The sequence below is a fragment of the Macaca mulatta genome, chromosome 6 (genome assembly GCF_049350105.2).
Source record: "Macaca mulatta isolate MMU2019108-1 chromosome 6, T2T-MMU8v2.0, whole genome shotgun sequence".
Lineage (NCBI taxonomy): Eukaryota > Metazoa > Chordata > Mammalia > Primates > Cercopithecidae > Macaca > Macaca mulatta.
In genome coordinates this window covers 143,792,955-143,817,878 of record NC_133411.1, presented here as the reverse complement: position 1 = coordinate 143,817,878, position 24,924 = coordinate 143,792,955, and the positions used below count along the sequence as shown (strand labels likewise).

The 24,924-nt window shown below is 45.3% G+C and overlaps 1 protein-coding gene across 3 annotated transcripts; it reads right to left on the bottom strand.

Moving 5' to 3' along the window:
- Positions 1-548: 548 nt before the first annotated feature.
- Positions 549-24,553, bottom strand: TXNDC15 (thioredoxin domain containing 15). 3 transcript variants are annotated; one of them, XM_028849733.2, is made up of 5 exons: positions 24,121-24,553; positions 12,803-13,290; positions 7,419-7,582; positions 4,610-4,740; positions 549-1,269 (listed from the first exon to the last, which is right to left on the bottom strand). In XM_028849733.2, exons 1-5 carry the CDS (start codon positions 24,461-24,463, stop codon positions 1,073-1,075), a joined length of 1,323 nt encoding a protein of 440 aa, XP_028705566.2. In that variant the 5' UTR covers positions 24,464-24,553; the 3' UTR covers positions 549-1,072. The 3 variants fall into 3 exon arrangements, with proteins under 3 accessions (XP_028705566.2, XP_014996431.1, XP_077861337.1); XM_015140945.3 differs by having other exon boundaries at positions 24,397-24,553; XM_078005211.1 differs by having other exon boundaries at positions 24,444-24,527.
- Positions 24,554-24,924: the final 371 nt, after the last annotated feature.

Sequence of the window (24,924 nt, the reverse complement as noted above, 5' to 3'; positions counted from 1 at the left end):
TGTCTTGAACTAGACTAGAATCAACTTGTGGGCAAGAAGAGTGTTCTATACTTTAATACTTCTTTTTTTCTTTTGATACGGAGTTTCGCTCTTGTTGCACAGGCTGGAGTGCAGTGGCATGATCTCGGCTCACTGCAACCTCTGCCTCCGGGGTTCAAGTGATTCTCCTGCCTCAGCTTCCCAAGTAGCTGGGATTACAGGCACCTGCCACCACACCCAGCTAATATTTTGTATTTTTAGTAGGGACAGGGTTTCACCAAGTTGGCCAGGCTGGTCTCAAAACTCCTGACCTCAAGTGATCCTCCCACCTTAGCCTCCCAAAGTGCTGGGATTACAGGCGTCAGCCACTGCGCCCAGCCTGCTGGGAACATTTTAAGGTTCAATTAATGCATGCTGGTTAGATAACTATGATTAAAATGTATACATTAGCATAGAACTGATAATAATTGAGCTTTAGTTACAGCATTTCCTTTCTCCTAACATCTCCCTTACCCAGAAACAACTTAAAACACTTCAAATTTTTTGAGTGAAAGTAGAGATCACAAACATCAAGGTATTTGATTCTTTTATTTTCCATCACTTGCTACTTGAGGGGGTCACACTAACCAATTCTCGTTACATACTTTCCTGCTATGGACTCTGGAAGAAAAATTGCAAAGAAACAGAAAACTAACCTTCTTAAACATATATAAGAAATCAAGGGTTTCCTAAAACTATTATCTGAGAGTCCTATTTTTGCCTTCTGTATAGTAAGCATGTCATTCTACTCACTGTTCTACCAGAATACATCTTCACATTTCAAACTGGATTACTTTTCAAATACTGGATTAAGTTCATGCAGTAAAAACAAGAATAGTCCACTCTATTGAATATTTTTGCATTTGCTTATTGCAATACTAGTTAAAACACCAGTTTATAATTTTTTTATACATTCAGTTGTTCAACAAATGATTCTTTTAATCTGACTGAAGTTTCAAGTCAACACGTTACTGGAGAAAATGTATGAAACTGTAGCACTAATTTCTGAAACGAAGGATTGAAGTTCCTCTTTCCAACTTCTTTCAGTCTATCACTACTCCACATGTTCCTGCTCTTGTCCTGGAATTAGCCACCGAATACTCTCAGTTCGAATGGTAGCATACATAATAAAACTAATTAAAAAGAATAAGGAAAATACAAGCAACCAGTCCACACTTTTTATCAAAGTGCTGGGAAGAGGGCCTATTTGGTCAGCTTGAGTAACCACCACATTCTTCTTGGCTTCTATACCTGAAAGAAAAATCACTGATTTCAAATCAGACAGAAAAAGCACCCACCACAGACTTTTTCTCAAGTATTATGTGTGGTATGCAAAATGACATGCAGTCCTAAAATAAGCACTGCCACTAGTATACATATTAATATCTGTGACGGATTTCACTTGCCTGTCAGTATAATTTGTAAGTTGCCTTTCTCCCCACCGCATCAAAGGATCAGGAATCCATTCAGCTATTCACAACTAAAACAGTAGAATTTCTGTGAACTCATCAGCAGTTTATTACTCAATGTGTTTATAAGAGTTGTCTTTTGGTGTCTTTTGAGACCAAAGTTCAGTAAGTAACTAGTAAAACTCCTCTCAGGCGTCTACAGAATGTTTTCACAGGTTAAGTAATGCTAAATGCGGCCGGGCGCGGTGGCTCAAGCCTGTAATCCCAGCACTTTGGGAGGCCGAGACGGGCGGATCACGAGGTCAGGAGATCGAGACCATCCTGGCTAACACGGTGAAACCCCGTCTCTACTAAAAAGTACAAAAAACTAGCCGGGCGAGGTGGCGGGCGCCTGTAGTCCCAGCTACTCGGGAGGCTGAGCCAGGAGAATGGCGTAAACCCGGGAGGCGGAGCTTGCAGTGAGCAGAGATCCGGCCACCGCACTCCAGCCTGGGTGACAGAGCGAGACTCCGTCTCAAAAAAAAAAAAAAAAAAAGTAATGCAAAATGTTTTTCGTTTTGTTTTTTTGAGACGGAGTCTTGCTCTGTCGCCCTGGCTGGAGTGCAGTGGCGCGATCCTTGGCTCACTGCAAGCTCCGCCTCTTGGGTTCAAGCGATTCTCCTGCCTTGGCCTCCCAAGTAGCTAGGATTTGGCTAATTTTTTTGTATTTTTAGTAGAGATGGGGTTTCACCATGTTGGCCAGGTTGGTCTTGAACTTCAGACCTCAGTTGATCGGCCCACCTCAGTCTCCCAAAGTGTTGGGATTACAGGCATGAGCCACCGCACCCGGCCCCAAAATGCTTTTAATAATTTACTGAAAGAACTGTTATAACAACAAGCCACCACTGGGAACAGGGATTACCAAAGATGCTCTGACTCCCAGATTTGTGTTCTAGGTTTTCTTAGAGCATTGAACAAAATGGCTTCCTCTCCACACATCAATCGAAATGACAATCAGGGATCCATGACAAGACTTGGACTAGCTAACCACCTTGTAATATCCTACTTTTACTCCTATCAGCCAACTCAGCTCTTTTTTCTTTAGTGTTAGCTAAAATGATTATATGCACCTTAATATATATGCAATGTGTGTTATAGTTTGTATTTATTTCCAGGGAGTACACTTTGGGAAGAGTAGGATGCTCACAAGTGAGACAGTGAGGCTTTAGAGGAATGAACTTTTCCAATGGAGGTAATTTTTTCAATTTACAATGCTTTACAATGTTTTACAAATAAAAAATAAGGCCATATGTTTTGGCAAATATTAAGGAATTAAGATAGCATCTACAAATGGATTAATAAATGGAACAGTAGCAGCAAAGAAAATGAACAAAACATAACCATACATGATAATGCAGGTGCATCTCACAAACATACTATTGCATGAAAAAATCAGACACAAAAGAAAAATACCCTGTATGTCTCCATTAATACGAAGTCCAAAACAAGTTAACACTGTCTATGATATTAGGAGTCAAGACTGTGGTTATCTTGGGGAAGGCAGGAGCAGTGGTGCTGAAGGGAGGCTGGTAATGTTCTGTTTCTTTTTTTTTTTTGAGACAGAGTCTCACTCTGTCAAGCAGGCTGGAATGCAGTACTGCGATCTCAACTCACTGAAGCCTCTGCCTCCTGGACTCAAGCAATTTTCATGCCTCAGACTCCCGAGTAGCTGGGACTACAAGCACCCACCACCATGCCCAGCTAGTTTTTGTATTTTTAGTAGAGACACGGTTTCGCCATGTTGGCCAGGCTGGTCTCGAACTCCTGGCCTCAAGTGATCCGCCCACACAGGCTTCCCAAAGTCTTGGGTTTACAGGCATAAACCAATGTTCTGTTTCTTGATCAGAGTGGTTACCCAGGGTATTCACTTTGTGAAAATTCATCACCCTGTACACTCATGATTTATGCATACCTTTGTGTAAATATTAAGTGAAAAATGTGCGTTAAAAGTTATAAGTAAAGTGTATGGTATGTGAATTATATTTCAATAAAACTTGTTTTAAAGTGTCTATAATAGGCCAGGCATGGTGGCTCACACCTGTAATCCCAGCATTCTGGGAGGCCGAGGCAGGCAGATCACTTGAGGTTAGGAGTGCAGGCCCGGCCTGGCCAAGGTGGTGAAACCCTGTCTCTACTAAAAAATATAACAATTAGCCAGGTGTGGTGGTGCCCACCTATAATCCCAGCTACTAGGAAGGCTAAGGCAGGAGAATCGTTTTAACCCAGGGGGCAGAGGTTGCAGTGAGCTGAGATTGTGCCACTGCACTCCAGTCTGGATGACGGAGCGAGATTACGTCTCAATCAATCAATAAAGTATCTATAAGAGACCGGGCACAGTGGCTCACACCTGTAGTCCCAGCACTTTGGGAGGCAGAGGCGGGTGGATCACTTGAGACCAGGAGATTGAGACCAGCCTGGCCAACAAGGCGAAACCCTGTCTCTACTAAAAATACATAAATTAGCTGGGCATGGTGGTACACAACTGTAATCCCAACTACTCAGGAGGCCGAGGCACACAAATCACTTGAACCTAGGAGGGGGAGGCTGCAGTGAGCCGAGATCACACCACTGCACTCCAGCCTGGGCAACAAAGACTCTGCCTCAAAAAAAAAGAAAAAAGGCGGGGCACGGTGGCTCACGCCTGTAATCCCAGCACCTTGGCAGGCCAAGGCGGGTGGATCACGAGGTCAGGAGATTGAGACCATCCTGGCTAACATGGTGAAACACCATCTCTACTAAAAAGACAAAAAATTATCTGGGCGAGGTGGTGGGCGCCTGTAGTCCCAGCTACTCGGGAGGCTGAGGCAGGAGAATGGCATGAACCCAGGAGGCGGAGCTTGCAGTGAGCTGAGATCACACCACTGCACTCCAGCCTGGGCGACAGAGGGAGACTCCGTCTCAAAAAAGAAAAAAAAAGTTGGGGGGGAAGTGTCTATAATAATTAAAATTACCTATTCATGTTAAGCTTCATACTGATTGGGAAGTATTTAACAGGATTATAACAGTTCATTAGAAGAGCGGTTTTACAACTCAAAGTCAGTCTTGAATCCTTCACTTAAGGATTATAGCAGATCAGAACCCACAGAAGGCACAGACCCCCAGCAATAGAATATCTTCCTCCTTAGCACATTACTTCCACATACCTGTCTGATTAAAAATGAAGATTTTCAGTGTTTCCAGTGTTCGATCTGTATGATTAAATCTAGCCATTGGTTTAGCTCCTTGAAATAATAAAATATTAGGAACAGCTACGGTGCCAAACCTGGTAGAAAGGCTACAAGAGAAAGAAGTAAAAAAACCTGAATTTATTATTAATAGAGGGCTTTCTCATACGATTACCATCTCAGAATGGACAAAAATAAATGAGGAAGTTGCATGTGACCTACAGAGATTTCTGACACTTGAAACTTTCGGCTTTTTCATTTGTTTCTGACCTCTTTGCTTATGGGTCATGGCTGGGGGCACTCCTTTTCTGCAATCTGAGTTGCCTTCAATTATAATATGGATCTACCCATGGCACAATTATTCCACTAGTTAAGTTCATGTCTACAGAAACCAGACCAGAAAACTCTAATTCATGGACAAAGCACACTCTGTCAATTTACTTGACAGAAAAAATTTCCAAGTCTTCAGAATGCCCATTCCTGTCCGTCAAAAAAAGATCAACTTACAGTAGGCAATTAGTTTGGTAAGCTGGCACAAAGGAGTACATGATCTAACAAACACACCAGGATGTTCACAATTAGGGCAGGATGACTTGTTTGGAAGTAATATAGCTGAGGGGGCTTATTTCACCTTTACATAATACAGACTAGTGGTGATAAGCTCCCAAGTCAAAACACTCGGGGTTGAAGCCTCAGTTCTGCCACTGAACCAGTGTGAAATCTGGGCAGATTATTTAACCTCGCTAAGCCTCAGTTTTCCACATTAGTAAAATAGTAATATTGTATAACCAGGATTTTTTTCTTTTGTATACATGCTGTAACTTAAATATTAACATAAGCAGCAAACATGTCCCAGCCCATATAATAAGCACAAGAGCCTTAGTCTCCATAATTAAGGCGCCACACCAGGTACAACATGGAGCTGAAGGAAAAAAGAAGAAAGCAGGTTGGGGAGGGAGTTGTGGGAGAGGCAGGAGGGACAGTGTGAGACCCAGAACCAAAGAGCACTGAGTATGCCTGGGGGCAGTGGAGGCCCCACCAAAGCTGGACACTGACGTGATCTGTCCTTCCAATCAGTCTGCTCCCTTGGGTCCGGTCACTTAGATATCACCCAGAAGCCTATATGAAAATTACTCATTTGTTGAGCCACTTCTTCTTCATAAACAGTTTCAGGTAAACATTGGCAATTATATTCCCACAATGAAAATCAGTGGAATACAATTTTTTTTTTTGTTTTTTGAGACAGGGTCTCACTCTGTCGCCCAGGCTGGAGTACAGTGGCAGGATCATGGCTCACTGTGATCTTGACCTCCCCAGGCTCAGGCAATCCTTCCATCTCAGCCTCCCAAGTAGCTGGGGTACCACAGGTATGTGCCACCATCCTCAGTCAATTTTTTGTATTTTTTTTTTTTTTTGTAGAGATGGGGTTCTGCCATGTTGTCCAGGCTGGTCTCAAACTCTTGGGCTCAAGCGATCCTTCTACCTCGGCCTCTCAAAGTGATGGGATTACAGGTGTGAGCCACTGCACCTGGCCTCAAGTACAGAGTAACAGAAGTTTACTCAACTTCATTTTACCACCAATTGACCATTTTTCAGATGTTCTAGATTTATTTACACACAACCTCCTTGTTGAGGCTGACCTGCTAAGAAGCATCTGATCTGGAAGAGAAGAACAGTTTATAACTCATGCACAATCGCGGCACTTAGGAGAAACATACCATCTCAACAAAGTTCTCTGTAACTTACTTTACTAAACATTTAAAAAAGACAGACCTCGGCCAGGCACAGTGGCTCACGCCTATAATCCCAGCACTTTGGGAGGCCAAGGCGGGCGGATCACAAAGTCAGGAGTTTGAGACCAGCCTGGCCAACATGGTGAAACCCTGTCTCTTCTAAAAATACAAAATTAGCCAGGCATGGTGGCAGGTGCCTGTAATCCCAGCTACTCAGGAGGCTGAGGCGGGAGAATCACTTGAACCCAGGAGGCGGAGGTTGCAGTGAGCCAAGATCACACCACTACACTCCAGCCTAGGAGACAGAGCGAGATTCCACCTCAAAAAAAAAAAAAAAAAAAAAGACAAGCCTGTCTAGGCTAGTCTAGGCAGCCTAGGACTACTGCATGGCTGTAGTCCTACTACTCAGGAGGTTAAGTCAAGAGGATCCCTTGAGCCCAGGAGTTCAAAGCCAGCCTGGACAAAAACCCAGTGATTGATACACAAGAAATATAAAACAAAGGTAAATGTCATGTTAAAGAGCTAAATTAATTCATTACTTGATCGAGTGCCTACTACAGAACATGACTGCAAGAATAAGTACGGAGGAAAGAAAGAAGGAAAGAGGAAAAGGGAAAAGAAGGAAAGAAAAAGAAAGGAAGAAATCCTGAGTAGACACAAAACAGGGGTGCTGGGAATTAGGCACTTGGGATGGGGATTGAACCTGCTCGTTCAATCAAGTCACAAAGGAATATCCCACTGTGATAGCAATTGTGCTGATTCAGTCTGGCTACAGCCCTCAAAAGTCTTCTGGCCCCTCCCCTGCCATCAGGTGCTATCACCTGCCACCTTTAAATCCACCACACAGAGAACAGCCCACTTTCTTTAAAGGGCCTCCACAAAGTGACAGCTCCCTCAGGAGAATGACAATCCTCAATATTCACTCTTGCCTTGCCTTCAATCCCAGGACAAAGCTCATGCCCCCCTCCTCTGCTTCTAACTTAACTAATTAGGACCTCCAATAACTGCAACCATCAGGCAGGAGGATGGATGTAAACCCCACCAACGGAAGATACCTGCTGTGCTGAGATGCATCCAGTGCCAAAAAGTGAAGAGCTGGAAAAGCCCGGGGCAGAGAGTTAAAGTGAGGGGCCAAACTGGCAGAAAAGCGGCACCACGGGGTGTAAAACAGGACTAGAGTACAGTCACTACCGTTTGGGTTCAGAAAATCCATAAGGTCCTGTGGTAAAAGAAACAAGCATTAAAGTCAGCAGTAAAAGTACATTTTTCTGAAAGGATACCCAAGAAACAGGACACACCACTGCTCCAGGGAGAGAAACGGGTGGGTGGGAGCAGCGAGAGGAGGGACCCTCAGGAAACTTTTGGATTTTGAACCATATGAATCCAGGAATCAGCAAAAAAGTACGATCAAAAAGTACCACTTTTTTTAAGTCTTGCTGAATTAAGCAGAAAGTTTTAAACTTTCCTCTGCACTTTCCTAATATTACAACAGTTATTTTAATATTTTTCATAATTCATCATTTCAAATACAGGCATACCTCATTTGACTGCATTTCACTCCACTGCACTTTGCAGACATTGTATTTTTTGCAGATTGAAGGTTTGTGGCAACTCTGCATCGAGTAAGTTTTCAAATAGCATGTGCTCAATTTTGTGTCTGTGTCACATTTTGGTAATTCTTGCAATATTTCAAAGTTTTTCATTATTATTATATCTGTTATGGTGATCTATGATCAGTATCTTTGATGTTACTGTTGTCATTGTTTTGGGGTGCCACAAGCTGTACCCATAGAAGATAGTGAACTTTATCAATAAATGTCTAGTTCTGACTGCTCCACCGACCAGCTGTTCCACATCTCTCTCCCTCTCCTCTGGCCTCTCCCTCAGACATAACAATATTGAAATTAGATGAATTAATAACCCTGCAGTGGCCTCTGTTTAAGTGAAAGGAAGAGTTGCACAGCTCTCATTTTAAATCAAAGCCAAAAATGACTGATTAAGCTTAGTGAGGAAGCCATGACGAATGCCAACATAAGATACAGGCTGAAAGCTAGGCCTCTTACACCAAACAGCCACGTTATAAATGCAAAGGAAAAGTTTTTAAAGGAAGTTAATGTGCTACTCCATCCAGTGCAGTGACCTCTGATGCTTAAAAATAAAAATAAAAATAAAAATAAGTGCTACTCAGTGAATACACAAATGATAAGAAAGCGAAACAGCGTTATTGCTCATATGGAGAAAATCTTAATGCCATGGATAAAGATCAAACCAGTCACAACATTTAAGCCAAAGCCTAAATCCAGAGCAAGTCTCTCTCTTCAATTCTACAAAGGCTGAGAGAAGTGAGGAAGCTGCAGAGGAAAAGTCTGAAGTTAGCTGGGGTTGGCTCATGAGGTTTGAGAAAGAAGCTGTCTCTAGAACATAAAAGTGCAAGGTGAGGCAGCAAGTGCTGATAGAGAAGCTACAACATAGTAACATCAAAGACCAATGAAAAAAAAAAAGAGAGAAGCTGCAACAACTTACCCAGAACATCTAGCTAAGAGAATTGATGAAGGTGGCTATACTCAACAACCAATTTTCATGTAGATAAAAGAGCCTTCTATCGGAATAAGATGGCTTCTAAGACTTTCATAACTAGACAAGAGATGTCAATGCCTGGCTTCAAAGGACAGGCGGACTCTTTTTAGAGGCCAATGCAGCTGGTGTCTTATTTATTTATTTGACAATAAGTCTTATTTATCAAGGTCTTTCTCTGTCACCCAGGCTGGAGTACAGTGGCATAATCATGGCTCACGGCAGCCTCAACCTCCTGGGTTCAAGCAATCCTGCCTCAGTCTCCCAAGTAGCTGGTGCCCACCACCACGCCTGGCAAATTTTTGTACTTTTTGTAGAGACAGAGTTTCACCATGTTCCCCAGGCTGGTCTGGAACTCCTAGGTTTAAGCAATCCACCCACCTTGGCCTCTGAAAGTACTGGGATTACAGGTATGAGCAACCGCAGGGCCAATGCTCACTGCTCATTGCCCATTCTGAAAATCCTGGGGCCTTTAAAAATTATGCTAAATTTACTTTGCCAGTGCTCTAGAAAAGGAACAACAAAGCCTGGATGACAATATATCTGTTTACAGCATGGTTTCCTGAGTATTTTAGGCCCACTGTTGAGACCTACTGCTCAGAAAAAAAGATTCCTTTCAAAATATTATACTCATTGACGATGCATCTGGTCACCCAAGAGTTCTGGTGGAGATGCACAAGGAGATGAATGTTGTTTTCAGGCCTGCTAACACAGTATCCATTCTGCAGCCCACAAATCAAGGGGGGATTTCAACTTTTAACTCTTATTATTTAAGAAATATATTTCATAAGGCTATAGTTGCCATAGATAGCAATTCCTCTGATGGATTTGGGCAAAATGAACTGAAAACCTTCTGGAAATGATTTACCATTCTAGATGACTTTAAAAATATTTGTGATTCATGGGAGGTGGTCAAAATATCAACATTAACAGGCATTTGGAATAAGCTGACTCCAACCCTCATGGATGACGTTGAGGAGTTCAAGACTTCAATGGAGGGTAGAATTGCAGATGTGATACAAATAGCAAGAAAACTAGGATTAGAAGTGGAGTCTGAAGATAGGACTGAATTGCTACAATCTCATGATAAAACTTGAAGAGATGAGGAGTTGCTTTTTATGGATAAACAAAGAAAGTAATTTTTTGAGATGGAATCTACGCCTGGTGAAGATGCTGTGAACACTGTTGAAATGACGACAAAGGATTTACAATATTCCATAAACTTAGCTGATAATGCAGTCGCAGGGTTTGAGAGGATTGACTCCAAATTTGAAAGAAATTCTACTGTGGGTAAAATGCTATCAAATAGTGTTGCATGCTACAGAGAATTCTTTTGTGAAAGAAGAATCAATCAGTGTGGCAAACTTCATTGCTGTCTTAAGAAACTGTGGGCCACAGGCCAGGCGTGGTGGCTCCTGCCTGTAATCCCAGCACTTTGGAAGGCCAAGGTGGGCAGATCACTTGAGGTCAGGAGTTCGAGACCAGCCTGGCCAACATGGTGAAACCCTGTCTCTACTAAAAATACAAAAATCAGCTGGGTACGTGGTGCACACCTCTAATCCCAGCTACTTGGCAAGAGGTTGCAGTGGGAGAATAGCTCGAACCTGGTAGACGGAGGTTGCAGTGAGCCGAGATCAGGCCACTGCACTCCCGCCTGGGTGACACAGTGAGACTCCATCTCAAAAAAAAAAGAAAAAGAAAAAGAAAGAGAGAAACTGTGGACCAGGCATGGTGGTTCACAGCTCACAACACTTTGAGAGGCCAAGACAGGAGGATCACTTGAGCCCAGGAGTTTGAGACCAGCCTATGCAACATAGTTTGACCTCATCTCTACAGAAAAAAGAAAAAAATTAGCCAGGTATGGTGGCACATGCCTGTATTCCCAGCTACTCGGGAGGCTGAGCTGGGAGGATCACTTGAGCCTGGGAGGTCAAAGCTGCAGTGAGCCATGGTCTCACCACCGCATTCCAGCCTGGGTGACAGAGCAATACTCTTGTCTCAAAGAAATTGCCAGAGCCACCCCAACCCTCAGTAACTACCATCCTGATCAGTCAGCAGCCATCAACATCAAGGCAAGACCCTCTACCAGCAAAAAGATTACAACTCATTGAAGGCTCAACTGATCGTTAGCATTTTTTAGCAGTATTTTTAAATTAAGGTATATACATTTTTTAAACATAATGCTACTACATACTTAATAAACTACAATATAGTATGACTTCTGTATGCACTGGGAAACCAAAAAATTCATGTGATTTGCTACACTTCGATATTTGCTTTATCACAGTGGTCTGGAACCAAACCTGCAGTATCTTTGAGGAATGCCTACACTAAGTACTCACAGGGTCCGGACAATTGCCCCCACCTTTGAATTGTGCATCTCAAACCATCTAAAATGGAATTATTAGAGGACTATGATCTCAGATTCAAACTATCATCTCAGCAGAGCTAAGTATGAACTAAGCAGTCATATCGATGTATTTGGCCAAAGGTTAGATCAATTAAAGAGCACACTGTTCTAGCAAGCCGCAGTGTCTCACATCTGTAATCCCAACACTCTGGGAGGCCAAAGTGGGCAAATCAGTTGAAGTCAGGAGTTTGAGACCAGCCTGGCCAACATGGTAAAACCTCATTTCCACTAAAAATACAAAAATTAGCCAGGCGTGGTGGCATGTGCCCATAATCCCAGCTACTTGGGAGGCTGAGGCAGTAGAACCACTTGAACCCGGGAGGCAGAGGTCGTAGTGAACCCAGATCCTCCCATTGCACTCCAGCCTGGGCGACAGAGAGAGACTCTGTCTCAAAAAAAGAAAAAGAGTACACCATCCCTGCCACCACCTGTTTAATCCATAACTCAGATTGTTTAAACTGCTCTCTCCCAGTCATGTGAGTGACACCTGTGAGGGTCCCACAGACTGCAGCATCTACAGGCACTCAAGAGTGGATGCAAAGCCAGCGCCAAGCAGTGCCCTTGGAGGAGCTATGTGCAGTAAAGGTGCTGTGCCCTCATTGACAATAAGCAATCACAGCTCTTAGAGTCAGGATTTACCTGTCTTACATAAGCAGCGTGAATGCATCCTACCCTTCTGTTTTTGGAACCACCCCACAGAAACTGTCAGTCATTGATGAAAGAGAAACTTTTCATCAATATAACATATTTTCCAGGGGCATTACTAAATAATGGTAAATTATCATTTTACTAATCCAGATATGTTTAAGTTGCCTGTATAATAAATAAATACTTCATTTAGAAGAAGAAAAATGGCCGGGCATGGTGGCTCATGCCTGTAGTTCCAGCACTTTGGGAAGCCGAGGTGGGTGGATTACCTGAGGTCAGGAGTTTGAGACCAGTGTGGCCAACATGGTGAAACCCATTTCTACTAAAAATACAAAATTAGCCAGACATGGTGGTGCATGCTTGTAATCCCAGCTACACGGGAGACTGAGGCAGGAAAATCATTTGAACTCAGGAGGCGGAAGTTGCAGTGAGCCAAGATCATGCCACTGCACTCCAGCCTAGGTGACAAGATCAAAACTCTGTCTCAAACAGAAAAAAAATGCTATGATTTTGGTGCCAAGCAACGATCTGTCCACTGGGATCTTTATCGTGAGGTTTGGTGGTGGGACTGGCCCAAAGATAACTAGGTTTAGGCCACCTAAAAAGCATAATCAACACTAGTTATATCTCCTCGTTTCCCTATAAACATTACAGAGGGCAAAGTCGATTTTCACTAAAGCAGACATTAAATGCTATCTCGCTTACAATATGATCAAGATCATGACTTTCCATTTCAAAGTTGATAGGGTATTAATCATAAAATAAATGTACTGAAAAGGAGAAAAGCACTAAATAATGTTTCCTTACCTGTGACATATTTAAAATTTTCAGAGTGAAATTTTCTAATCCAGTAATGTTTCTCTCCTCACAGTTCACCTTTGGGGATTTCAGACTTTCAGTGTTATTGGAGTCCTCTGTCGGGGCTGCGTCCGATTCCGCCACTTCTGGCTCTGTGTAATACTCCTCTTCTCTATCCGGGAAGTGTGCTCCAGCACCATCCAAAGAGAAAAGGCTCTCTCGGAGGTTGCACCTTGAGTCCTCCTCTCCTCCAGCGCCACAGGTGCCGCCGCTAGGCTCTGAACTCACTTTGTCCTCAGCTTCCCCAGGAATCACAGACAGCATCACCATGTGATCGCTTTGAGTGTCCAGCCCCAGCACCGCATTGGCCTCTTCTGCCGCCCTGTCCTGGCCCATCGGGTCATGTAGGAGCTCCTCCTCACCCAGGTACACAGCCCCCACCTGAAGAGGGTGAGCAGGCTGCTCCTCTGACCATAAGCGACCACTTTCCTCTGCAACTAAAACATGCCAGCACATTCAGAGTCATACTTGACTTCAAAACAAATGAACCCCAAAGAATTATAGTTCCCCTCTAACATGAAATTTTCCCCTCTGGAGACAAAAAGGTCTCCTTTCGTTAAACTATCAGAGAGCTACCCACCATTTCCCAAGTTAGGAAGAAGGTCACGAGCAGGCACTATTAATAGATTAATGAATGTCAAAGAAGGCCAGGCACGGTGGCTCACGCCTGTAATCCTAGCACTTTGGGAGGCCCCAAGGCAGGCGGATCACTTGAGGTCAGGAGTTCAAGACTAGCTTGGCCAACATGGGGAAACCCTGTCTCTATTAAAAATGCAAAAATTAGCTGGGCATGGTGGCAGGCACCTGTAATCCCAGCTACTAGGGAGGCTAAGGCAAGGGGATCGCTTGAACCTAGGAGGCGGAGGTTGCAGTGAGCCAAGACTGTGCCACTGCACTCCAGTCTGGGTGACAGAGAAAGACTCCGTCTCAAAAAACAAACAAACAAACAAAATAATGAATGTCAAATAATAGACAAACACACAGCTCTGCCCTAAACTTGCTGCTTGCCATGCGGATCATAACCAAAAACATCCCAGTTAGATATCTAATTAGGAAAACAGAATATAAACACTTACATTTTTTGATAAGATTTTCATTTGTATAGTATCATATAGTATCCAAGAAAATGATCATAGTTTTATGCAAGATTCTACTAGAGCAAAGCATCTTTGCAAACATTATAACCGTTCTGTGAGATGGGCAAGACAAAGGTTATCAAGCCCACTGAACAGGTAACTAGGCAAGGCACAGAGAGGCTCAGCACAGTGTCCGATGGCACACAGATAGTAAGCAGCAAAGCCAAGTCTGGGAGCAAAGTCTTCTGGCTGCTACTCCAGAACGAGCCGTAGGCCCCCTGCCATAATACCTCAGGGATGCTGAGCCACAATGCCTGAAGAACTGCTCAAGCTACACAGCAGCTCCTTCCTGAGGTAGCCTCTGACAACTGGACTCTGCTCTCCTGCCTGCTACCCTTGGGAGTGCTGGGAGATGGGTTCGGCAGCAGCAGGAGGAAGAAGAGAACTTTCTCCCACTTTGGAGCTAGAAGGTGGATCTTGAGCATAATGCTCAGATAAGGGAAGAGTCCCAGGCAGTCCCATACATCCATTTACCCATCTCCACTCACCTCCGTAGCAATGCCTCCTGCCCTCCAACTCTTATCAACTCAACACCAGCTGCCAGACTTTGTACCAGGGACGAACCAGCAGAAACCAATGAGGCCAGCAGCCCTCAGGAAACCTCACCATGTGGTTAGGAAACCACCAGCTGGGTGATGAGCTCTGCATGCCAACAGCATGTCACTGGAGTGTCAGTAACCAACTGACTTCAAAGTTGGGAAGGTCTGGGGGCTTCCTAAGGTATGACATTTGTATAAGATCTCAAAGAATATCCCTGTAGAGTTTTTTGTTGTTGCTGATGCATAATAGATGTACATAGTTTCAAAGCACATGTGATAATCAATATATTCATGCAATTTGTAAAGATCAGATCCATGCATTGGGGATATCCATCACCTTAAATATTTGTCTTTTCTTCATGCTAGAATCATTCAAATTCTTCTCTTCTAGCTATTTTGAAATATACAATAGGCTATTATGAGCTACAGTTACCCAACGGATCTACCTCGCACTAGGGCATAGAGCTCTGTGGATTCATTCAGAGATTCAAAAACATTATCTGGGAATTCTGCTTCTGGCCAAGATGGAATAACAAGAACCAGATTTACCTTCCCTACTGAAACAACCAAATAAACAGATAATATATATAAAACAACAGTTTCAGGAAATTAGTTATCAGGCAACAGAGGATAGTGACATCCGAGAAACAGGCGACAAATGAAGAGAACCCTACAACTGCTCCAACTTACTGCCTTGACAGCGTTCCCACTGTGGCTCAAGGAGGGGAAATCCCGGCAGAGTCCAGCAGACCCTCCCAGTTGAAGCGATGGAGCTAAGAGTCCAAGGAGACCAAGAAGCAATAGTTTGCAAAACAGAATACTGCAGATGAGAGCGCTATATAGAGAGGGGACTCCAGAGATCTGTAGAGGCCCCCTGCTAAGTATACAGCAGGGTACTGGTCAGCACATGCATGTGAGTAAACTACCCAATGCCAGAGAAAGAACTATCAGAAAGGATGAGAAGGAACAGTATCCAACATTCACTCAGAGCAGGGAATGGTACCTTTTCTTACCAGCTAGACTGGAAAACTTCGTAATTCACAGGGCACTGAGTAGAGTATACAAAAGGCCCTGCCTCAGTAGTGGGACACTATTAACCGTAAAGAAAATACAGCTTGCTTGCTTAAAAGCAAAACCTGAAAGAACCAAGCTGTTCTCAAGTAACTTAACTGTACCCCAGAACAAAGCTTGAGAATATATATAGGGGGCCAGGCACGGTGGCTCACGCCTGTAGTCCCAGCAATTTGGGAGGCCAAGATGGGTGGATCACCTGAGGTCAGGAGTTTGAGACCAGCTTGACCAACATGGTGAAACCCCGTCTCTACTAAAATATTAAAAATTAGCCATGCATGGTGGCGGGCACCTGTAATTTCAGCTACTCAGGACGCTAAGGCAGGAGAATCACTTGAACCCAGGAGGTGGAGGTTGCAGTGAGCAGAGATCGTGCCATTGCACTCCAGCCTGGACAGCAAGAGCAAAACTCTGTCTCAGAGAAAAAAAAAAAAGAATATGTATAGGGAATCTAAAATATCCAGCATTCAACAAAGTAAAATTCATGCCTGGCATCCAATAAAAACTTATCAGACATATAAGGAAGCAGGCAAATAGGACACATAATGAGAAAAATCAATCAAGCAACACTGACCCAGAACTTGCACCCATGTCAGAATTAGCAGACGAGGATATTAAAACAATAATTATAACTGTATTACGTTCAAAAAGTAAAGTAGATATCAAGATATTAAAAAATATAAAAATAAAAATAAAAACCATCAAACTGTACCTTTTTTTTTTCTTTTTGAGACTGAGTCTCGCTCTGTTGTCCAGGTTGGAGTGCAGTGGCATGATCTCAGCTCACTGCAGCCTCCGCCTCCCAGGTTCAAGCAATTCTCCTGCCGCAGCCTCCCGAGTAGTTGGGATTACAGGTGCCCGCCACCACACCCGGCTAATTTTTATATATTTTAGTGGAGATGGGGTTTCACCATGTTGGCCAGGCTGGTCTCGAATTCCTGACCTTGGGTGATCCTCCTGCCTTGGCCTCCCAAACTGCTGGGATTGCAGGCATGAGCCCACCACGCCTGGCTTTCTTTCCTTTTTCTTTCTTCTTTTTTTTTTTTTTTTGAGATAGAGTCTCCCTCTACTGCACAGGTTGGAGTGCGGTGACACAATGTGGGCTCACTGCAACCTCCGCCTCCCAGGTTCAAGGGATTCTCCTGCCTCAGCTTCCCGAGTAGCTGGGATTACAGGTACCCGCCACCGCGCCCGGCTAATTTTTGTATTTTTCAATAGAGATGAGGTTTCAACGTATTGGCCAGGTTGGTCTCAAACTCCTGGCCCCAAGTGATCTGCCCACCTCGGCCTCCCAAAGTGCTGGGATTACAGGTGTGAGCCACTGAGGTACCAGGCCTGGCCTTTTTTTTTTTTTTTTTTTTTTTTTTTTTGAGACAGGGTCTCGCTCTGTCACCCAGGCTGGAGTGCAGTGGCACAACCACCTCCCAGGTTCAAGCAATTCTCCCACCTCAGCCTCCCAAGTAGCTAGGATTACAGGCGTGAGCCACTGCACCCAGCTAATTATTATGTATTTTTGCTAGAGACGGGATTTTGCCATGTTGGCCAGGCTGGTCTCAAACTCCTGGCCTCAAGTGATCTACCCACCTCAGCCTCCCAAATTCTGGGATTATAGGCACGATCCACCGCGCCCATCCCAAATCATACTTTTAAAGATGTAAACTACAGTAACTACATTGTCTGAGATGAAAACTGCACTGTATGAGATTAATGGCAAATTAGACAATGCAGAAGAAAATAGTCAACTTGAAGACAGCAATAGAACCTATCCAAAATGAAACACACAGGAAAAAAAAAGAATGGAAAGAAATTAAGAGCAGCAGTGGGCTGTAGGACAATTTCAAGTGGCCTAATGTACAGATAACTGGAGTACTGGCAAGAGAATAGAATGGAGGAACAGAAAAATATTTGAAGAAATCATAGCCAAAAACTTTCCAAACTTGGTAAAAACTATAAATCCACAGATCCAAGAAACTCAACAAAACCCAAACTCAATGAACTACAACAAAGCACATCACAATCAAATTGCTCAAAACCAGTTACAAAGAAAAAAATCTTAAAAGCAGCCAGAGGGGGGAAAAAACAACATCATGTAGCGAGGAACAAAGGACAACAACAGGTTTCTCACTGAAAACAAAGCAAGCCAGAGCGGCATCTCTGACTACAAAAACTACAATGTCTGAGATGAAAAAAAAACTGCACTGCATGAGATTAATGGCAAATTAGACATCAGAGAAGAAAAAACCTATAAATCTAGAATTCTGTATATGGAAAAAATATCTTTCAAAAACAAAGGTGGCATACATCAGTAATCCCAGCTACTCAGGAGGCTGAGGCAGGAGAATCACTTAGACCCAGGAGACAGAGGTTGCAGTGAGCCGAGAGATTGTGCCACTGCACTCCAGCCGGGGCAACAGAGTGAGACTCCGTCTCAAAAAAAAAAAAAAGAAAAAAAAATTCTTTTGGCTGGGCACAGTGGCTCACGCCTGTAATCCCAGCACTTTGGGAGACCGAGGTGGGTGGATCACTTGAGGTCAGGAGTTCCAGAACAGCCTAGCCAACATGGTGAAACCCCATATCTACTAACAATACAAAAAAAAATTAGCCAGGCATAGTAGCGGGTGCCTGTAATCCCAACTACTTGGGAGGCTGAGTCAAGAGAATCGCTTCAACCGGGGAGGCAGAGGTTGCAGTGACCTGAGATAGTGCCACTGCACTCCAACCTGGGCTACAGGCGAGACTCCATCTCAAAAAAAAAAAAAAAAAAAAAAAATGAAATAAATACTTCTTCACGTCTTCAGACATACAAAAGCTGAATGAATTCATTACCAGCAAACCCAAAAATCTTCAAGAATCTTCAATCTTCAATCTTGTCGTTTACCAGCAAACGACAAAAATCTTCAAGGAAGTCCTTCAAGCAGAAGAAAAATGTTAACAGTTGGAAATATGGATCCACATAAAGAAATAGAGAACCCAAAATGGTAACTACATGGATAAACATACACAATTCTTTCCAAAAATCTAGCTACAAAGGAGGTGAGGAAGGTAGGGTAGATTCGCTACAGGCAGGGAAGACTAAGGGAGGTTTCTATTTCGGTATTCGGAACATAGGAGCAATTTGAGGATACACAAAGCGGATGAGAAAGCAGGTAAGAAGGTGCCGGGTGCGGTGGCTCACGCCAGTAATCCCAGTACTTTGGGAGGCCAAGGAGGGCGGATCCCTTGAGGTCAGGAGTTCGAGACCAGCTTGGCCAACATGGTGAAACCCCATCTGTACTAAAAATACAAAAATTAGCCAGGCATAGTGGCATGCACCTGTAATCCCAGCTACTTGGGATGCTGAGGCAGGAGAATCACTTGAACTTGGGAGGCTGAGGCTGCAGTGAGCTGAGAATCACACCACTGCACTCCAGCCTGGGCAACAGAGCGAGACTCTGTATCCAAAAAAAAGAAAGCAGGTAAGAAGAGAGAGGTGGCAATGGAGGTTACATAGGACAGAGTTTAGGACTTGGGCAGCAAAGTGAGTCTTTAGCAGAAGGTCAAGCACTTCTGTGACTACAATCCAGAGAAAGGGCTGGGTGCCTGGGAAGGGAGCTTTGCCAATTCGGTGGAGGGGCGGGATCACATTGGCGGTATTTCTATAGCCTTTGGTTAATGAGTGTGTATTGCCTGTATGATCAGAAGAAAAAACAAACACACATGTTTTCTGTGTCATCCACAAGACAAAGCAGGAAATGAAGCCAGAGAGGCTAAGAGTCTGGAAAAGAAAGGATGCCAGGTTTGGGGTCCAACCCTACTCCCAAACACGGCAGCTCTACAGATTTGCTCTTGCTACCTAATCAACGTTCTAGGTTCCACAAGTAAATGAAGAACGCCAAAACGAAGAACCTCAAGAGAAAAAAAATCAGGCCACAAGTTATAATCTGGTTCTGTCTGATCACCCTCAGATAGCCCCTGCACAAAATCAAAATGGAGTGTAAGTGGTGCATGGAGCTGGTATTTTAAGTTCAAGAGTGTTGCCCCCTCCATCCCCCTGCACCTTGTAAAAATATTTAAGTACACAGTACAGATTAGGAACAAAAAAACTTACGCCTTCAGGTACCAGTGTTTTCATTTAGGAATTAGGAAGAAAAGAAACACTGAATTATTCCACAAGAAGATAAAAATGTCATACTATATGACAGCCATTGAACCCTCCCATGCTAATGTGCCTTTCTTTTTTGTTTTTTCTTTGAGACGGAGTCTTGCTCTGTTGCCCAGGCTGAAGCGCGGTGGCACGATCTCAGCTCACTGCAGCCTCCATCTCCCGGGTTGAAGCGATTCTCCTGCCTCAGCCTCCCAAAGAGCTGGGATTACAGATGCACACCACCACACCTGGCTACTTTTTTTATTTTTAGTAGAGATGGGGTTTCACCATGTTGACCAGACTGGTCTCACACTTTTGGCGTCAAATGATCCACCCACCTTGGCCTCCCAATGTGCTGGAACTACAGGCGTGAGTCACTGCACCCAACTGGTAATGTGCCTTTTAAGAGACTGCAATTTGAGCTATACATAAAGTGATAATTATTGCACCACTGGCAGCAAAGAAGTTGTCTGGACAAGTGTGAGGGCACCATGCCAACTCTGCCAGGGAGCCCTAGCCTAGGTCAGCACCTTCACACCCTTCCAGCTTTTCTCAGAAGGCTCTTTACCAGCTGCAGGTGTTTTCACAATGGCTTCTCGCAGGAAAGCCAAATGAGGAGGGACCAAAAACAGCCAGGGGTTGGAGGGACAGCAATCCATATTTTCCATAGGCAATACTGTGTGCTCATTTAGCAAATGGAGACAATACCACCAAGATGTAGAAAATTCCAAGGCTACTGTGAAGATTAAATGAGAAAAGATGTGTATGGTTCCTGTAGGTTAAGCACTCCATAAATGGCTGTGGTGATGATGATGATGACGACGACGACTGGTGCTTACAATTCAAAGAGATGGAAAGGCACAATAACACAATAACTAAGTTCTATTAATTCACCTGCAGGCCAGGCTTGCTGGTTCATACCTGTAATCCTAACACTTTGGGAGGCCAAGGCGGGCAGATCACTTGAGGTCAGGAGTTCGAGACCAGCCTGGCCAACATGGTGAAACCCCATCTCTACTAAAAAATACAAAAATTAGGCCAGGCGCGGTGGCTCACGCCTGTAATACCAGCACTTTGGGAGGCCAAGGCGGGCAGATCACCTGAGGTCAGGAGTTCGAGACCAGCCTGGCCAACATGGTGAAACCCCATCTCTACTAAAAAATACAAAAATTAGGCCAGGCGCGGTGGCTCACGCCTGTAATACCAGCACTTTGAGAGGCCAAGGCGGGCAGATCACCTGAGGTCAGGAGTTTGAGACCAGCCTGGCCAACATGGTGAAACCCCATCTCTACTAAAAATACCAAAAATTAGCCAGGCGTAGTGACAGGCGCCTGTAATCCTAGCTACTCAGGAGGCTGAGACAGAAGAATCACTTGAACGCAGGAGGCGGAGGTTGCAGTGAGCCAAGATCGCGCCATTGCACTCCAGCCTGAACAACAAGAGCAAAACTCCATCTCAAAAAAAAAAAAAAAAAATCAGCCAGGCATGGTGATGCATGCCTGTAATCCCAGCTACTTGGGAGGCTGACGCAGGAGAATCATTTGAACCCAGGAGGTGGAGGTTGCAGTGAGCCGAGATGGTGTCACTGCACTCCAGCCTGAGCAACAAGAGTGAGACTCTGTCTCAAAAAAAAAAAAAAAAAAAAAATTTACCTGCTAAACACATTCACAATCCATCTACTTTCCCCATCCCGACTAACACTTCTCAGCAAAGGCCACAGCCAGCTCTCGTCTGGGCAACTGCTGTAGCCAGCTAAACTGTTCTCCCTGGTCAGCCTGCTATCCCCACTCCAGACCCTGATCTTCACAGTAATACAAGTGAAACTGAAAGATAAAAGGCATATCTGATCATGTCACTCCCTTACTAAAACTCTTTCGGCAGCTTCCCCCACCCTGTGAATGCATCTGCATTCTGTAGCAGAGCTACCAGGCCCCAGTGTGGCCTCTATCTGCACTCTCACCTGTGGCCATCAGATCTCTCTAGTCCCTGATCATTTATACTCCCCCTATCCCCACCTGCCTTACAGCCTTCCTGAGGGTTGTTTCTCTGCTGGGAAGCGTCCTCCTGCTTAATCCTTCATCCTCCTCATTCAGATCTCACCCTAAATGTCACCTCTGTAAGGACACATTCCCTGACCCTCAGACCAGGGTGGGAGGTCTCCCATTACAGCTCCCAAAAATGCCCTGGGACTCTCCTTGATGCATTTCTCAGTCTTGCAATTTTCTTAGTAATTTGTAGTTACTTAGTGGCTGCCTTCCCCAAAGGCCTGCTGCTCTGACTCACCACTGGATCCCCAGTGCCCAGCATCTGCTAGCTGACTGCCTAGGTTAGACTGGCATAGGGGTATTGAAGCCAGGAGTGTGCTTCCATTCCTAGACACCTGGATAGCATTGCTACCTCCAGGTTGTTTAGTCTCTCAGGGCCTCAGCATCTGAGGCTAACATAGTCTGCCTGTGGCATCCTCTGCTAAAAACAAACAAACAAACAAACAAAAAACACACACACACACACACACCCCTTATATTTTCAGCTACACTGAGAAGAAATCAGCTGGTGAAGTTCCTTCTGTCTTCAACCCATTCATGGCCTGACCATGATGACCAAAGACCCAAGCTGAACCCTGAATCAGCCAGGGTTCTGCCAGGAAGCAGAACATTTAACTTGGGCAAGTTGAGGAGAGTTTAATGAAGGGACCACTAATGTGTAGGCTGGGTGGAAAGAAATGAAAAGCAATGGTAAGGAACTCCAAGGCCAATAACAGGAGAGGGGGAGCCAGTTACCACTCACAGAGCTTAAGAGTCCAGAGAGAGAAGTAGTCACAAAACCTTGAAACATCAAGGGTAACACAGAGGGCAGCTTTCTAGAATTCAGTGCCTTCCACTGGGGGCAAAGCCAGCCTGCAATAACCTCTCAGGGAGGGAGCGGAGAGCATCAATACCCTGACCTCACTCTCCCCTCATTCCAACGCAATGGAAGCAAGACAGTAGGACAGTTGGTATTTATTCCACACAGGACAGCCACACAGGGCACAGAGCAGGGTGGAGGGGCTGAAACAGAAGATATCCAACACATGCCATCACCTCTGTGAGGCTGGCAGTTGAGTGTAGTGAAAATGCAGAGGTTGGGCTCTGAAGTCAGGCAGACATGGGCTTGAATCAACGCTCCTCAACTTCTGGCTGTATGACCTTGTCAAAGGACTTACTGGCTCTGAGTCTCAGTTTACTTCTATAAAATGAGAACAATAACATCTACTGCATATGCGTTTAAAAATTACTAAGGCCAAGCACAGTGGCTCAAGCCTATAAACCCAGCACTCTGGAAGGCCGAGGCGGGTGGATCACCTGAGGTCAGGAGTTCGAGACCAGCCTGGCCAACATGGTGGAACATCATCTCTACTAAAAATACAAAAATTAGCTGGGTGTGGTGGCAGACGCCTGTAATCCCAGCTACTCGGGAGGCTGAGACATGAGAATCGCTTGAACCCAGGAGTCAGAGGTTGCAGTGAGCCGAGATGGCGCCACTGCACTCCAGCCTGGGCGACAGAGCCAGACTCCACCTCAAAAAATAAAAAATAAATAAAAATAAAAATAAAAATTACATAAACCGGGAGCAGTGGCTCACACCTGTAATCCCAGCACTTTGGGAAACAGGTGGGAGGATCACTTAAGCCCAGGAGTTCAAGGCTGCAGCGAGCCATGATCGGCCACTGCACTCCAGCCTGGGCAACAGAGCAAGCCTTCATCTCTTAAAAAAACAAAAACAAAACAGTAAAGATTCCAAAAGATGATGCTTGTAAAGCACTGAGCACAGCACCTTTCATTCATGGTAATTGTGTTACTACGACTCACCCTTCTCCACAACCCTCTGCTATCCTGCCTCCATCCAGGACACCCCAGGGAAAAGAAAGACCTGCCTGTTCCTGTTAAGGTCTGAATGACAAGCAAGGCCGAGGGTCTGGACTTTAACAGGACTATGAGGAGTGGGGTGAAGGGGCATGAAAGTAAGGCCTCCACTCCCCACCCTCGCCATGCAAGCTGCGGGTTACCGGGAGTCTCCCGTGTTTCTCGTCTGTTTTTCATGCAGCGATTGAACAAGGGTGGCCTCCTTAAGACAGTGGTCCAGCAGCGTGGACTCCAGCGTGGGCTTTGGCGTCAGAGACAGGCTTCTGCCACTTACCAGAAGCGCAAACTTAGGCGGGGCCTCAGCATCTTCATTTGTGAAATGGAGACACTAAATGGAACCGAGGGTTTGTGGGAGCATTAAATGGGATAATGATGTAAATAAAGCACGATGCACAGTTCCTGGCTCCTAATACGGCGACAACAAATGTCGGTATTTGATATGATGTTATTAATAATAAAGTGCTCACACCAGAGGGTGTGCCTCAGCAGCACTTACCGGACTGTTCCTTCTGGCTACCAGCCGCCAGCTGAAGGCGGCCTGAACGCGGCCCAACCACGTCCAGGCTCCCGCCCACCGGCCCTCGACCGCCGGCCCCTTTCCACCGGCCACGAGCGGGCGGTGAGCGGGGAGAGAAGTCAGGGAGACGCGCCCGGGAGGACGCCAGGAAGGGGTGAGCCGCGCACCGCCGGCCTTCGCGCAGGTCCAGAGCGTCGCCCGGGTGGACCTCAGCTCGCCCGGTCATCTCATGCACCGCCCCCGGCCCACACTCACCCTCCACGCCGCGGACGGGACGCCCCAGCACCCACAGCAGTACTTGCCACCAGCTGAGGAGCCGCATGACGCGGGGCGGTCGTCGACCGGCAGCCAGGACCACTGCCCAGGCCGAAAGGCAACCCGCGCACGGCTACGCGAGTCGTGCTACCAGCCCGAAAAAGGCTGGGGGAGGAGAGTGTGGGAGCGCGGGCGCGGCCCCGCGCCGCCATCTTAACACCTGGCAGCTCTGGCGGGCGCCATCTTGGAGTCGGGCGGATGGCGTCTAGCCGCTGGCCGTCGCCGCTGGACTGGAGACCCCATTAGGAGCTAAGCGCCAGACGTCGCAGGTCGTTTTGAACTCTGCTGACCATAGAGTTCAGAGCCGGGCTCTGGCAGAGGCCCATGGCCTCCTTTCTTCCCTCGGAAGTCAGGGCTTGGCTGTTTGAAGCACTGCGCCCGCGTAAGGAGGGTTTTCCACGCTCATTCCCAGAGCCAGAAAGGCGCAGAAGCCTTCCTTTCTAGTGTCCCATCGAGGTGCAGAAACCT